The sequence below is a fragment of the Ictidomys tridecemlineatus genome, chromosome Y, assembly GCF_052094955.1.
Source record: "Ictidomys tridecemlineatus isolate mIctTri1 chromosome Y, mIctTri1.hap1, whole genome shotgun sequence".
Taxonomy (NCBI): domain Eukaryota; kingdom Metazoa; phylum Chordata; class Mammalia; order Rodentia; family Sciuridae; genus Ictidomys; species Ictidomys tridecemlineatus.
Genome location: NC_135494.1, coordinates 1,029,870 through 1,043,293, shown reverse-complemented (window position 1 = coordinate 1,043,293; position 13,424 = coordinate 1,029,870). Strand labels below are relative to the sequence as shown.

General features: G+C 44.5%; 1 protein-coding gene and 1 long non-coding RNA gene across 3 annotated transcripts in view; one reads left to right on the top strand and one right to left on the bottom strand.

Moving 5' to 3' along the window:
- The window catches only part of LOC144371952 (uncharacterized), a 28,784-nt gene extending 27,580 nt beyond the window's left edge, over positions 1 to 1,204 (top strand). The window contains exon 3 of the long non-coding RNA XR_013432013.1: positions 179 to 1,204. This is a non-coding gene — a long non-coding RNA (uncharacterized LOC144371952). The remainder of the gene's footprint in view (positions 1 to 178) is intronic.
- The window catches only part of LOC144371944 (uncharacterized), a 208,745-nt gene that overhangs the window by 46,820 nt on the left and 148,501 nt on the right, over positions 1 to 13,424 (bottom strand). The window contains exon 1 of one of the 2 annotated variants that reach the window (XM_078035274.1): positions 8,189 to 8,383. The exons of the other annotated variant lie outside the window; for it this stretch is intronic. Within the exon in view, the coding sequence (XP_077891400.1) occupies positions 8,189 to 8,191 (3 nt within the window). The 5' untranslated portion in view covers positions 8,192 to 8,383. Of the gene's footprint in view, positions 1 to 8,188; positions 8,384 to 13,424 lie in introns of those variants that run through there. 2 annotated transcript variants of the gene reach the window in all.

Below are 13,424 nucleotides of genomic sequence, written 5' to 3'. Positions count from 1 at the left end.
GGGGTATTAAGTAAATTGCTAAGGGAAGGAAGCACCCAGTGAAACCAAGAATAGTTAGGACATGTGTTGATGGAAGCCTAGGAACTCTAATCAGAAAGAAAAAGAAAGTTAAGAAGCAGAAGGATTATCAGGAAAAAAGTTGCAACAAAAGGGTATTACTGAATACTTTTCGTTACAGAAGGGTACATAATGGCTGCCACATGCACAGTCTCGCAGGCTCTTGCTCCCTGTGCCCAATGGCAGTTTGAGTGTGGGACACTTCCTGGACTCTCCCCAGGGCCATCTGGGGCTGCCTGGGACACTGCAGCCAGAAGACAGCCGGGTCCCTGAAGTTTGATCATTTCCAAGGCCAGTAACAACAATGGTTCTCCCACACCTGGAAGCTAATGAGTAATGAGCACTATTAAGGCTTATTTCAAATGTAAAAAACCTTAAGATAATGTACTAAATTGTTCAGAAGGTTGTTTTCTTAGTGCCTGCTGGAATACTACAGGATTTTCTTTAGCCATCCGGAGTTCCTGCCTTCATCCCAGTGCCAGTGAAGATGAAGGTGGAAGAATTTCCAGTGTTACTGAGAACTGGAAGAGACTTCAGATCAAGCTAGCTGCCTGCAGAACTTACCTGGACTGTGATTTACCTGGACTGTGAGTTAATCTATAGAGACACTGCTTTACCTGGATTGATACAACAAACTGTAATCTACAACAAATTGTAACTCAGTATCCTTGCTAATAGTGTCATTGCTGCTATAATTTTTCCAAGGGCTTCTTGCATGGAGCCATCAATTGGCTTGATATTGTGGCAGTTTGTATCCTCCCCTTCTGCTTGTAGCAGACTATTTATGGTGTTTGTGTAAAAACCACTATGGTTGTTATTTAAATTAAACAAAGGGGGAAATGTTAGGGTATGTAAACAAGTCAAGATGGCGCCTGGCATTTTGCCAGGGGGAGTGGTTTATGAAGTAATGCCAGTGAGCCATTAAGTGTGGAGATTCCTTATTGGTTGACTGCTGTATCTAGTTTATGTTAATTAAGATAAGCTGTGTGTAATGTATATCTATCCCTCCAGTTCTACAATAAATGGCTCCCACTCCTGCTGTATCAACCTACACAAGTTGTTCGTCACCCCCCGGTTATTTTGCTGCAGCCGGACTGCGGCATAAAGGAAAGAGGAAGAGTTATATATACAAATTTCATAACTATGAAGAAAAGCAAGGAAACTGATTTTCAATATTGTTTCCACTTTGAGAGAAATGGGTGACTTATCTTTAAAAGTCATTATAACTCCTGGTGTGGTGGTGTGCACTTCAAATTTTAGTAACTAGGGAGGTCAGGGCCAGAAGATGACAACACTGAAGCCAGCCTCAGTCATGTAGCAAAAGTATCAGAAATATAGTGAGACTTGCCCTTAATCAAGAATGAAAATGAGGGGCTGGGGATGTGGCTCAAGCGGTAGCACACTCGCCTGGCATGCGTGCGGCCCGGGTTCGATCCTCAGCACCACGTACCAACAAAGATGTTGTGTCCGCCGAAAACTAAAAAAAAATAAATATTAAAAAAAATTCTCTCTTTCTCTCTCACTCTGTCTCCTCTCTCACTCTCTCTTTAAAAAAAAAAATGAATGAAAATGAGGGAAAGAGACTGTCACTCAGTGACAGAGCATTTGACTAGCATGTGTGAGACACTTGATTCAAAACTTAGATCCACAAATAAATCAACAAAATTAAGGTATTCTGTCCATTTATTACTAAAACAAAATTAAAAATAGATAAAAAATAAAAAGAAAAACAAAAAACACTGGGGATGTGCTCAGTGGTCAAGTGGCTCTGGGATTAATCCTTAGGGAAACATCCCTCCAAGAAAATGCTTTCACAAACTTAAAACATGTTTTTGAAGGATAACAAGCATGAGCAAGTCCGTGGCTTAAATCCCACCACTTAATACATAAGTAAATACATCAATAATAGTCCATTTTCTTGGGCTGGGGAGTTGCCCAACAGTAGAGCATTTGCCAAGCATGCATGAGGCCCTATGTTCAATCCGAAGCAGGGCACAAATACACACACACACACACACACACACACACAGAAACTATACTAAAATACATCTCATGAATGACAAAAAATGATTATAATAGAAAAAGTGCAAAATGTGAGGCATTAAATACAATGAAATCAATAGAAAGACAATATGCTTTCTTAGCAAAGAGATTAAGGAGACTGAACTTCCCCAAGATCTACACTCTCTGAAAAAACCCTGAGCATTTTAGTAAATTTTGTGAAATCCAGGGCCAGGAGTGCTGTGCTTCTTGGTGAACTTAACAGAAACTACTCCTAAAAATGGAAATAGTGGACCATATCTAAGATCAGTGAAAATCTTGTAGAGATCACAGTGAGTATGAACATAGTATTTATGTAATTGCTAAATTTCATAAGCTAATAGTCTAGCTGCCAACGTGGTGGCACAAAGATGAGGCATATTTTTTTTAATACTTGTGATTGAACCCAGAGGCAGTTGACCACTGAACCACATCCCCAATCTTTGAAGTCTCATCAAGTTGCATAGGGTCTCCCTAAGTTGGTAAAGATGTCCTCAAACTTTAAACCCTCCTGCCTCAACATCTGGAGCACCAAAAAGTACAGGGGTGCACCACTGAATGTTGCTGCAAATTGGGATATTTAACAAATGAAAATGTAAGTAGACTTTTTTAAATCCCCTCTGTCTTCTCTTTTTCATTATATTTCACCATAATTTGTTCTTAATAAATAAACTTGGGCTTCAGATAATAAGCAGATCATTTCAAAGTGATAAACACAAAATGGCTGGTGCTGAGGAAGCAAACCTAATAGGCTCAGAAGTACAGAAGGTCCCTGCCAGCTCACACCTGGTCATATCCACTGAAGCACTCTATGATCACTCTCCCACGAGACCTGGACCATGACTCCAGCTTATGAGGCTTTTCGGGTTTGCTCAGCACTGCATTGGGGTGGCTGGTCCTTAGGCTCTGGGAGAGTTTTCACTCTTTTACACTGTGAGAGAATACAAGGGTCAGGAATCACTGGTGACATGGCCCCTCACCACCAGCATCCACAGGCTGACTGCACACCTGTCTCCAAGGAATGGGAACAGGGCTTGGGGAAAACAAGGTCCCAAGAAGTTAGTTGTCTAGATGAGTCTTGTTCCAGGACATTCCTTAGAGCCAAGACCTCAGCTGATCCCCCAAGAGGCTGTACCTCACACCTTAGGCTGTCCTCTAAGAGGAGCTGACTGAGTGCCTAAAATTCCTTGAACCATGCGGGACACAGGACACCTGTGGGCACATTGTGGCAGGCCCAGGAAACACTAGTGATTGAGAACATAGGACTCTGTGAGGTGTCCAAAGGAAACTTGCCTGAGAAAATCGGATATGGTGCTTATTCCTAAGAAAGATAAAAGGAGAAGCACAGAATTTTTGCAGGTATGAACTGAAATTCTCTATGAACTTGCTCAAATCAATGAAACTTCAGACCACTTGACTTTGGGGAACTAAACCACCATGAGGGCAGTAAGACAGGGTTCTGGATGAATGGCAAAAATTATCTTGGGCTATCTTAAGCCCTTTAATAGCCAATTACCTCAATTTCTGTATTAGTTCAAAATTCTCAGAACAAATAAACTTCTCAGTATGTATTACCAACCTTATTTGACATATAAGCACCATCTTCCAAAGCTAACAATGTAATAACAGACCTAAAGAAGAAATCCCCCGACCCTTTTTACTGTAGTCACCAACCTGATGATCCTAACAATGCAATTGGTTAATGTATTCTTACATAACTTTCTTTAATGTTCTTCTCAGCTATGCACACTGGAGCACAACTACAAAACCAACAGGTTGACAAACTGAGTCAGGAGGACTGCTAAATTCAAAGCCAGCCTCAGTAACTTAGTGAGGCCCTAAGGACGATCAGGCCTCAAAATAAAATATAAAAAGGGCTGTGGATATGGCTCACTAGTTAATTACCCCTGGGTTCAATCCTTGGTATTAAAAAAAAAAAAAAAATGGAATATCTTCCAGAGTGGAATACATACATCATTCAGGATAAGTTAAATGAACATCCTCATGTTCTTGAGGATGGTCATTAATATTTGGGTCAAAATAAACTATATTCTTCAGGTATGGTGGCCAGAGCCTTTAATTCCAACAGAATTGAGAAGCTGAAGCAGGAGGATCACATGTTCCAGGTGAGGCTAGACAACATAGCCAGATCCTGTCTGAAAATAAAATGTAAAAGGGCTAGGGATGAAGGACAGTATAATAAATCAAGCATCGGGCTGGGGATGTGGCTCAAGCGGTAGCGCGCTCGCCTGGCATGCATGCGGCCCGGGTTCGATCCTCAGCACCACATACAAACTAAGATGTTGTGTCCGCCAAATACTAAAAAATAAATATTAAAATTCTCTCTCCCTCTCTCACTCTTTCTTTAAAAAAAAAAAATCAAGCATCATTATCCTATGTGGATATATGACTAATAACCATTATGTACAACCACAAAAAGGAGAAGTTAAACTCTATGTATGATGTGTCAAAATGTTTTTACTTACTGCCATGTACAAGTAATGAAAACCAAGTAAAACAAATACATAACTTCTGCAAAAACTAACAAACAAAAAAGGGCTGGGATGCAGACCAAGATTGAATATCCCTTATAAGAGATGCCTTATTTCATTAAAGCAGCTATTTTACCCAAACACAGGATGTGTCAAGTGATTATTCTTTCCCCTCAAGTATGATATTCAGAACAGAAAACAAATGCTTTCAAAAGTGTTATTCTTGCCAGGGATAGGGGCACAGGCCTGCAATGCCAGGGACACAGGCGACTGAGCCAGGAGGATCACAACCTGAAAGTGAACATACAAAACAACTGAGATATAATCACACTTAAAAAAATAAATAAATAAGGGAGGGGGTGTGCCTGAGGATTTCACTGATAAAGCTTCTCTAGTTTTGATCCTCAATACAAAAACAATATATTCCTTGCAATACTTCACTAGAGAGAAAGTGAAAATTAATACTGTGTCCATTTGAAACACACGAGGAAGACCAGATATTTGAGAGTGATGGGAAGAGAAGAGGAAGATGGCATTTTAGAACGCAGGAGGCAACTGCAAATGAAATACCTACAGCAGCCTATGGAGAAACTAAACTGGAGGAAGAAAAGTGGATTTGCAATCCTGCTTCCTACACATTTGGAAGAGTGGGTGCGGGACACCAGCAGGGAGAGGAGGGGAAGCCAGGAACCTGAGCCACCCATTCAAAAATGGAAGCCAAGGGACATGGACAGGGCCGAAGGTCACCTGCCAGTGGGAACTGGGCCTCATGCTCTGCAGCTGACCTCAGGGACCAGCCCACCACTCCAGCCCAGAGAGCAGAAGCCCAGGGCCATCCACCATGAAGGACTAGACTGCACCCTCTGCACCAACCTAGGGCCCCCAACACCCAGCTCACCCCAAGGGACCAATGGACAGAGGCTTAGGGTCAGCTGCCAGCGAGGTGACTTTAAGGACCTACCATCCAGCCCAACCCCCAGGACCATGGGACAGAGACCAAGGGCAACCTCCAGAGGCGACTCCTCCAGGCTCTGCAGCTCACCCAATTGTGGGGACCCCAAGGCACGTGCTAACCACGTATCTTCAGCCCTCATCACAAACTCACCATTTCTGCCTTCCTTGGGGACCTGGTATTCTCTCGAGGAACCTCCAGACACCAGAGATCTCGAGGACACTGGCTGCTCAGAATCACCTAGGATTTTTGAGCAGAGCACATGGGGCCCGGAAAGGGAGGAACGGAGTTGGTGAGGACAGTTCCACCCCAGCATCCCTAATGGGCCTCCTCCAGGAACATCTCTGCCTTGTGACTCACAGCTAAGGTTATCCAATCACTAACTAAAATTGCCTAGAGTGACAGTTATTTTCAAGTGACAAGTCTTTGCTGGGCTGGAAAAAATTCCAAGTTAGAAGCCTTTGCTTGGAACTTGGTAAGGATGGGATTGAACTATGGCTCGGGGAGACTGCTTTCCCAGTATGAATGATGCCCTGGGTGTTAACCTCACCACAGAAACAAAGAACAAAAGAAGTTACTTGGGGAGTCTCAGGCAGGAGGAGCCCAAGGTTCAGGTCAGGATCTACAGTGTTGCCCTTGTTTACTGTAATGGGTCCTTGCTTCCCCAAATGCTGAAGTATAACACCAGAGAAGCACGTGGAGAGTGGAAAGTGGAAGGCTTAATTAAGGGAGAGCAGAAAAGATTCACCCCACCCCCCAGGAAGAAGGGGACTGGAAAGGAGAAATCCTTGGAAAAGGGAGGTCTTCTCCCTTTTATACCTAAGGTTGCCTTTTGTCCTCCCACATTCCTGTCCTTTATTTCTCTTTATTGTGCATGGGATGGGGGCTGCAGGTGGAAAGACAAAGGGTGGGAAACTGGTGGACTAATGGGGCAGGAAGCAGAAACCAGGGCAGGAACAGCCTATGGTGATTTGATTAGCATCTCCCGGTTTTACTGGGAGCTACCTCATTAACCCTTATTAGGACCTCCCCAGGATCATGGGACACTAATATTTCAATTTCTCAGGTGTTTTTATGATTTTCCCAGGCTCAGATTAGACTCCATTTTCTTTATGGCTCCTAATGAACCCCATTAACTTAGCTACAGAAACTCTTCTCTTTAAATCTGGCTTCTCAAACAGGGAGATCCTAGCCAGAACAGAGAAAGAAAAAGCTGCTTTTATGTGTGTGATGTGACAACTTGACTATGGTGACTCCATTTTGTGAACTCAGCCATGACACACAAAAAAGTCATGACTGGGGCACTTTGTATTCTTTATTTCATGAAAAGCCCCCAAGAACTCAGCATTATCTATGGTGCCAACTGGAGACTGACTGACTGCAGCTTTCAGCCTTGCTTGCATTGCCTGAACCCCCAAACGTCCCTTTCATGGTATTTGTGCTTAAATATGGAGCCACCTGAAGGCAGGGGCACCACTCTGTCCATCTCATTCTTTCGAGAGCAGAGTGTCTGCCACTGGCCAGCAATAAAGGATTAACTGGAATGAGACTGTGTGGTCTGAGAGTTATTTGAGGGTCTCCGTATTACAATGTGAACTTCTGAGCCCCTCCCCTTACATGCTGGGTATAAGATTCTGAAACCACCTGAACTCAGGGTTCAGGGGATTGATTGATTGATTACAGCAAAAGCAGTGCCCTCTGAGACTGGCTGCAGCCAGATAAAACTCTTTCTGGCTATCTTCAGTGCCTTGCCTCCTTTGTCCCTACCTCATCATTTCCCTGTGTGCTTACGTGACTACACGACTGGGGTGACTCTACATCATGGACTATCAGAAAGGGGAGCAGTTATCCTCTATTGATGAAGCCCACGATTCCATATCCCTGGGATCTATAAACAACCTCCTTATTCCCTTTAAGGCAGTTATTTCGACCAAACACAAGGAAGTGTTAAGTGATTATTCCTTCCCCTGAAGTATAACATTCACAAATGGAAAACAAATGCTTTCAAAAGTGTCCTTCTTGCCAGGGACAGTGGCACAGGCCTGTCATTCCAGATACGTGGGAGGCTGAAGCAGGAGGATCACAAGGCTGCGGAGGCAGGGAGGAAAGGAGGGAGGGAGGGAGGAAGATTCTCTCCAATATTTCACTAGAAGAAAAGTGACAATTAGCAGACGGTGTGCATTTGACCATTTGGACCGAGTGGGAAGAACGAACGTCTGGCCGAGCTGTGAGGTGGAGGGAAGGTGGGTTTAGAAGGCAGGAGGCGCCTGCAATTTGCAGGACCTACAGCAGCCTCCAGAGGAGCTCCCCTGGGAGGAGGAAGGTGCATTTGTGGCCCTGCTTCATCCACGTTGGGAACAGTGTGTTGTCGGGCCACCAGTAGAGAGGAGGGGACACCAGGGACCTGAGCCGCCCTTCCAAACCCCCAGGGAACCAGGGGACAGGGCCCAGGGCCACCCTCGGGGGGGACTCAGTCGCGCTCCGCAGCTAATCTCAAAAACCCCAAACCCAGCTCACCCCAGGAGACCAGGGGACAGGGGACAGGGCCACCCGCCAGCGGGGACTCCGCTGCGCTCCCCAGCTCACCCGTAAGCCGAGCCCCAAGGCAGATGGTGATGCGCACCTTCAGCCCTGGTCGCAAACTCACCATTTTTGGCTTCCGTGGTGACCCGGGGTCCTCTGGAGGAACCTCCGGGTACCCGAGATGTGGGGGGGGGTGGGGCGAAGAACACAGGCTGCGCAGAGTCCTGGGTCCCTGGAGCAGAGAACTTGGCCCTGAGAAGGAATAGCCCAGTTGGAGAGGAAGAAAAGCCCGCGAGATTGCGGAAGCCCGCCCTTCCACTTCCTCTGCGCACTGATTGGACAGTTGCCCCAGCTTCCCGGATGGACGGCCTCCAGGCGCGCCTCTGCATCGTGACTGACAGCCTAGGTGTCCAATCACTGGCTGAAATTGGGTAGAGTGACAGATTCCTGGCTCCAGCCCTTTTCATGCGGAGCTTCCCGGCTCTTCTGGGAACTAATCCAGGTGGGAAGCCTTGGCTTAGCCTCTGGTACAGAGGGGACACCTGGCGCTGAGCTGGGCTTCAGCCATAGAGTGCTTTCTGAGCATGGCGAGGCCCTGGGTTTAACCTCAACACAAAAAACAAAGCACAGCTTCTCAGGGAGGCTGGGGCTGGAGGAGCCCAAGGTCAGTGAGACCTTCTCTTAAAATGAAAGGAAAAGGGTGGGATGTAGCTCAGAGGTCCAGGTCAAGCCCCACTGGGTTTATTCCCCAGTACCTCAAAGAAAAACAAAGAACTATATAACATATTTTTTTTCAGCTGATGCGCCCTCAAGCGACTTAGTAAGACCCAGTCTCCAAATTTTTGAAACACTATTTAAAGATATCATATGTATGACCCATACCTAATATCTAAAAATGAGAACAATTTGAAAACTATTTTAGTAATTCTCATCACCTCCCGGCCTCTGTGGCTTTGAGGAGGCAGCCTGAGCTATGAAAGGAAGCCATTGGGGTTGGCTCTGATGCTCAGGGTCCCATATCCAGCAGAGAGGGTGGGGGAGGAAGGAAGGCAATCCTCCAGGGCAGCAATGTGCGGTGGAAATTAAATGGGTGCCTTGTGCTTAGTGTAGATGTTCTACTTCGACTGTTAGGAAGTCTTGTGCAGAGACCTGACTCTGGGCATCCCACAGGTCTGGACAGGTGTATGCCCCAATATCAAACAGAAAAGGTCATGATGCAAAGCAGGAAAGGAACTTTGACCAGTGCAGCTACACCAGGAAGACAAGGAAACCCTGCCCTTATGCTGTCTTCAGGTGCCGACAAGGACTTTGAGGTTTTATAGAAGGATAATCATAGGCTGTATGCACAGGGGAAATTGTATCTAGGATTTAGTATTATCTGTAGGATTTAAGCTTCAGGCATCTGTTCTTATGTCTGTGAGCTCACGCTCACTTGCCCCCTTGACACATGTCACTCTATTGCACAGACTGGAGAGAGAGAGAGAGAGAATTTTTTAATATTTATTTTTTAGTTTTCGGCGGACACACATCTTTGTTTGTATGTTGTGCTGAGGATGGAACCCGGGCCACAAACATGCCAGGCGAGTGCTCCACCGCATGAGCCACATCCCCAGCCCTTCCTTAATATTTGAAGGCAATTGGGAAATTATATCCTTCCGACACTGGATTCTTTCTCCGAGGTCATCATGGTCTACTCTTGAAACACAAAAGGCGTTAGTAGAAAACGTACTATCTCAGGGACATAACCAACTTGGAAGATCCAGGTTATTAATATTATTATTCTGCCAAACACTCATCAGAAGACTCTTCATCTTTTCTTGATTTTACTGGGAAGCCTTGCACTTGGCAATGGTAACATGGACATGTTCATTTAGCGGGGTGCTTCAGCCTTTCCACGGAGCAGAGGGCTCAGTCACAATATTTATTACAGTGGCTTTTTAGAGCATCTTAACTCAGTTCTAAGTTTTGCATCAGCATTTATCTGACTATGAAAGATCTTGGAAGTAATTTAAGTCAAACATTAAGAAAATCCACATGTTGTAAGTTTGAAACAGAGCCATAAAGACTGTACCACAGAAGCAAGGAATGATATTTAAAGTAGTCACTTCAAAGATCATGAGACCAGGAGCTGGCCTAGGTCTGGTTCATTGGCATGCACCTGTTTCAGACCCCAACATTAACTTCAGCAGAGTGTCGCTCTGAAATACCAGCCGGCAATAACTAGCGATGCCATAAGGTGAGTTGTATTCATACAGGCTACAGGATATCATCGTCCTTTCTCTTAATTCTCATATTTAAGGAGTCTGTTAGGTGCTGAGAGCCATTGCCAAGTAGGAATGACGCATCAATATTTCCTTGCCAGCGTACCCCATGTTGCTTAGAGGAAGGACTCGTGGAAATGGACTTGCCTTGGACATTCGCTGTGACATTGCATGTATGTTTGAGAAAGGTGACCCTGCTCAAGGACCAGGGTGGATCCAGGTTTAGGGTGTATCCTGCAGGTTTTAGGAAGTATCCCTCTCCTTGGGATTAGGGCGTTCCTGGTTTAGGACAATCTGGGTTTAGGGCAGTTCCTGGTTTAAGGTTATTCCTGCTGGGAATAGGGCGGGGTATCCTGCTGCCTGAGTTCCCCTTGAGTTCTCCCGGAATTCAGAAAGTTTTTGGGATTAAAAGCCTGGTGGAGTACATGAATGGGAGCCCAGAACTGAGGGATTCCCCCAGAACGTGTTTGTAGAGGGCCAGTGTGAGTTCGGGAATAAAGAGTTGCTGTTTGAATCTACAAAGCTGTGAGTGGCTTGTGATCTTGTGCCCAGCCAGACTGCGGCAGTTAGGTCGATCAGTGATGTACATATTCTGAAAGCAGAAGACAAACATCCAAACATCCTTTTGGGTGCCATCTCACTGAGGGTTAGGGTATTACCAATCAATCTCCAGGTGCCAGGCATCCTCCTGTAATTGCTCTTGTCCATTCTAGGAGACCAGCCTAAAATGCATCCACTATTTCTAGACCTCTTGTGTTGTACTCACCAGACATTTGCATAATACTTAGGAAAACTCAGGAAGAATACTTAGGAAAGGTGCCAGTTTCTATTGTAGAATGATCAGGGCAACCATGCATTAGTGCATACTTTATGTAAACAACTGGCCTTTATAGAAAAATTCTATTTCCACAAGCTTTCTATTTGGACAGTTGTCCAGATACATAGTCTTAATTTCAAAGGGTCAGCATGATTGTCTGGTTTAGGTTTCTCATATGCTGTGTTTTCCTCAAATATAATCCCAGACACCCTGTTTACCACAGGATCAACATATAACTGACCACTACAGTCAGCATGATTAATCTAGTTTCATTGGTGGACTTTCCAGTCCACACCACAATGGACATTAAAAATGGATCTGAGGGCTGCGGTTGTGGCTCCGTGGTGGATTGCTTACCTAGCTCACCTTAGTCCTCCATGTGCACACAGCAACTGGTGACACTGAGAAGCTCCGAGCCCAGGGTTGGCAGCAGTTTTATACACTCTTTGGTGAAGGCAGGGGCTTCACAAACATCATAGCATCTCTCAGCAAATCATCATACATTGTGGGAAAATCATAAAACAACTCTAAAACATGATTAGCACATTCACTGGTGGGAACAAGTTGGGTAGGGGTGATTGGTTAGTGTTAGACCAGGATGCAAGAAAAGACCGCTGACTCCAATTAAAATCAAATTAAAGCAAGCTTATTATTTTGACCAGCCAGGCTGCCTCTCCCTCCCAAAACAAGACAGCCACCCCAGCTTTCCTGCAGCCCAGCTTTATAGCCCAAAAAGTTACACAAAGGGGGGGGGTTACAGATAACAGAACTCTGAGGAGCTTCAAACTAATGGTAGTTTACATTTTTTGCTGGCCCCGACAGCAGAATTTATGAGAACCATTCGAGCCTCAGAGAGGGTCATTATCTGGCCAGAGAAGGCTGGTGAAGGCGATCCCCCACTCACTGTCTTGACAGGGTCACAGTGAGGATGAATGCTGGCAAAGCCACACTGGTTGGTGGGAAACCGAAACCATGAGACCCTTTTTTATGTAATTGGGACTTTGCATTTTCATGCTTATGTTTCTGACAGGAGGCATGAGTATGTTAAATGCCAAACAAATTAAATTTCAGATGGCTAGAACAGAACAGGTTGTTCATGCCTTGGAGGCTGTTCTACTACCCCTCAGCATATCAAGGACAAAGAAGAAGGCTGTTCTTCTATCTCAGTACATTGAGGACAAACCTGATCATGGACAACAATCATCCTCTGAAAGGTCATGAGAGTTTTAGGCACCACATTGATTATATCAACTAGAACCCAAGCCCATATTTCCGGCCTCTTAGAAAACCTAATCATTATGCTTATTTTACAAAGTTCACCACATGCAGTCTCATTTTGCATTAAGGAAGGTTATATTATACACTTAGGAAAGTTAAAACATAAAAAGATATATTCTTCTCTTTTTTTATAAACCCTTTTTTACTTTACATAGGGATATATGTTGAGCATAGTTAATATTGGCGGAAAGTGCACTGATGTTTAGAACTTACTTTCTATTGAGAAAGATTATAAAGACATGAGAACTAGTGCACCTTGACTGAGAAACAAAGAAACTCTTTGAGAAAGCAGCTCAACCAGTTTTATGAGAATGAATTTAGGAATTAATTAAAATGGCTTTATAAGACACAGTTTTAGAATGTTAAAAATATTATTTTATTTAGATTCTTAAGTTTAAAAATTCTTAAGTTTTTAGTTTTTTGTTTTTTTAAATAATGTGTTTTTTAAAAGAGAGAGTGAGAGGAGAGAGAGAGAGAGAGAGAGAGAGAGAGAGAGAGAGAGAATTTTTAATATTTATTTTTTAGTTTCCCCAGCCCCAAGTTTTTAGTTTTAATGTAAGGGTCCGGCGAAGCGTCGGAGGAAGAGACCACAAGAGACTGGCTTCATGCAATAAGCAAAAGAGGATTTTTATTAAGGATCCAGTTCAGCGCGCTGAGGCTCCAGGTTCACTCAGGAAGGGACAGCAGCCCAGAGCACAGAGCAGGGGTTGAACAATGCTTAAGTACACCTTTTTTTGGGGGGGGGGCTTTGCACACATCAGAACAAATCAACATGAGGTGCGGGAAAATTGAACAACAACTCTTAGGCTTGATTAGTACATTCATTGATGGGAACAGGGCGTGCCAAATGCCAATGTCTTGGCTGGGCACAGAATCACGAGCCACCACACAGCTTTGTAGGTTCAAACAGCAATTCTTTATTCCGATCTCACACCGCCTCCACACAGGTTCAGGGGCAATCCCAATCTCCAGCACAATTCATGTCCTAAATACTTTCTCTCCAG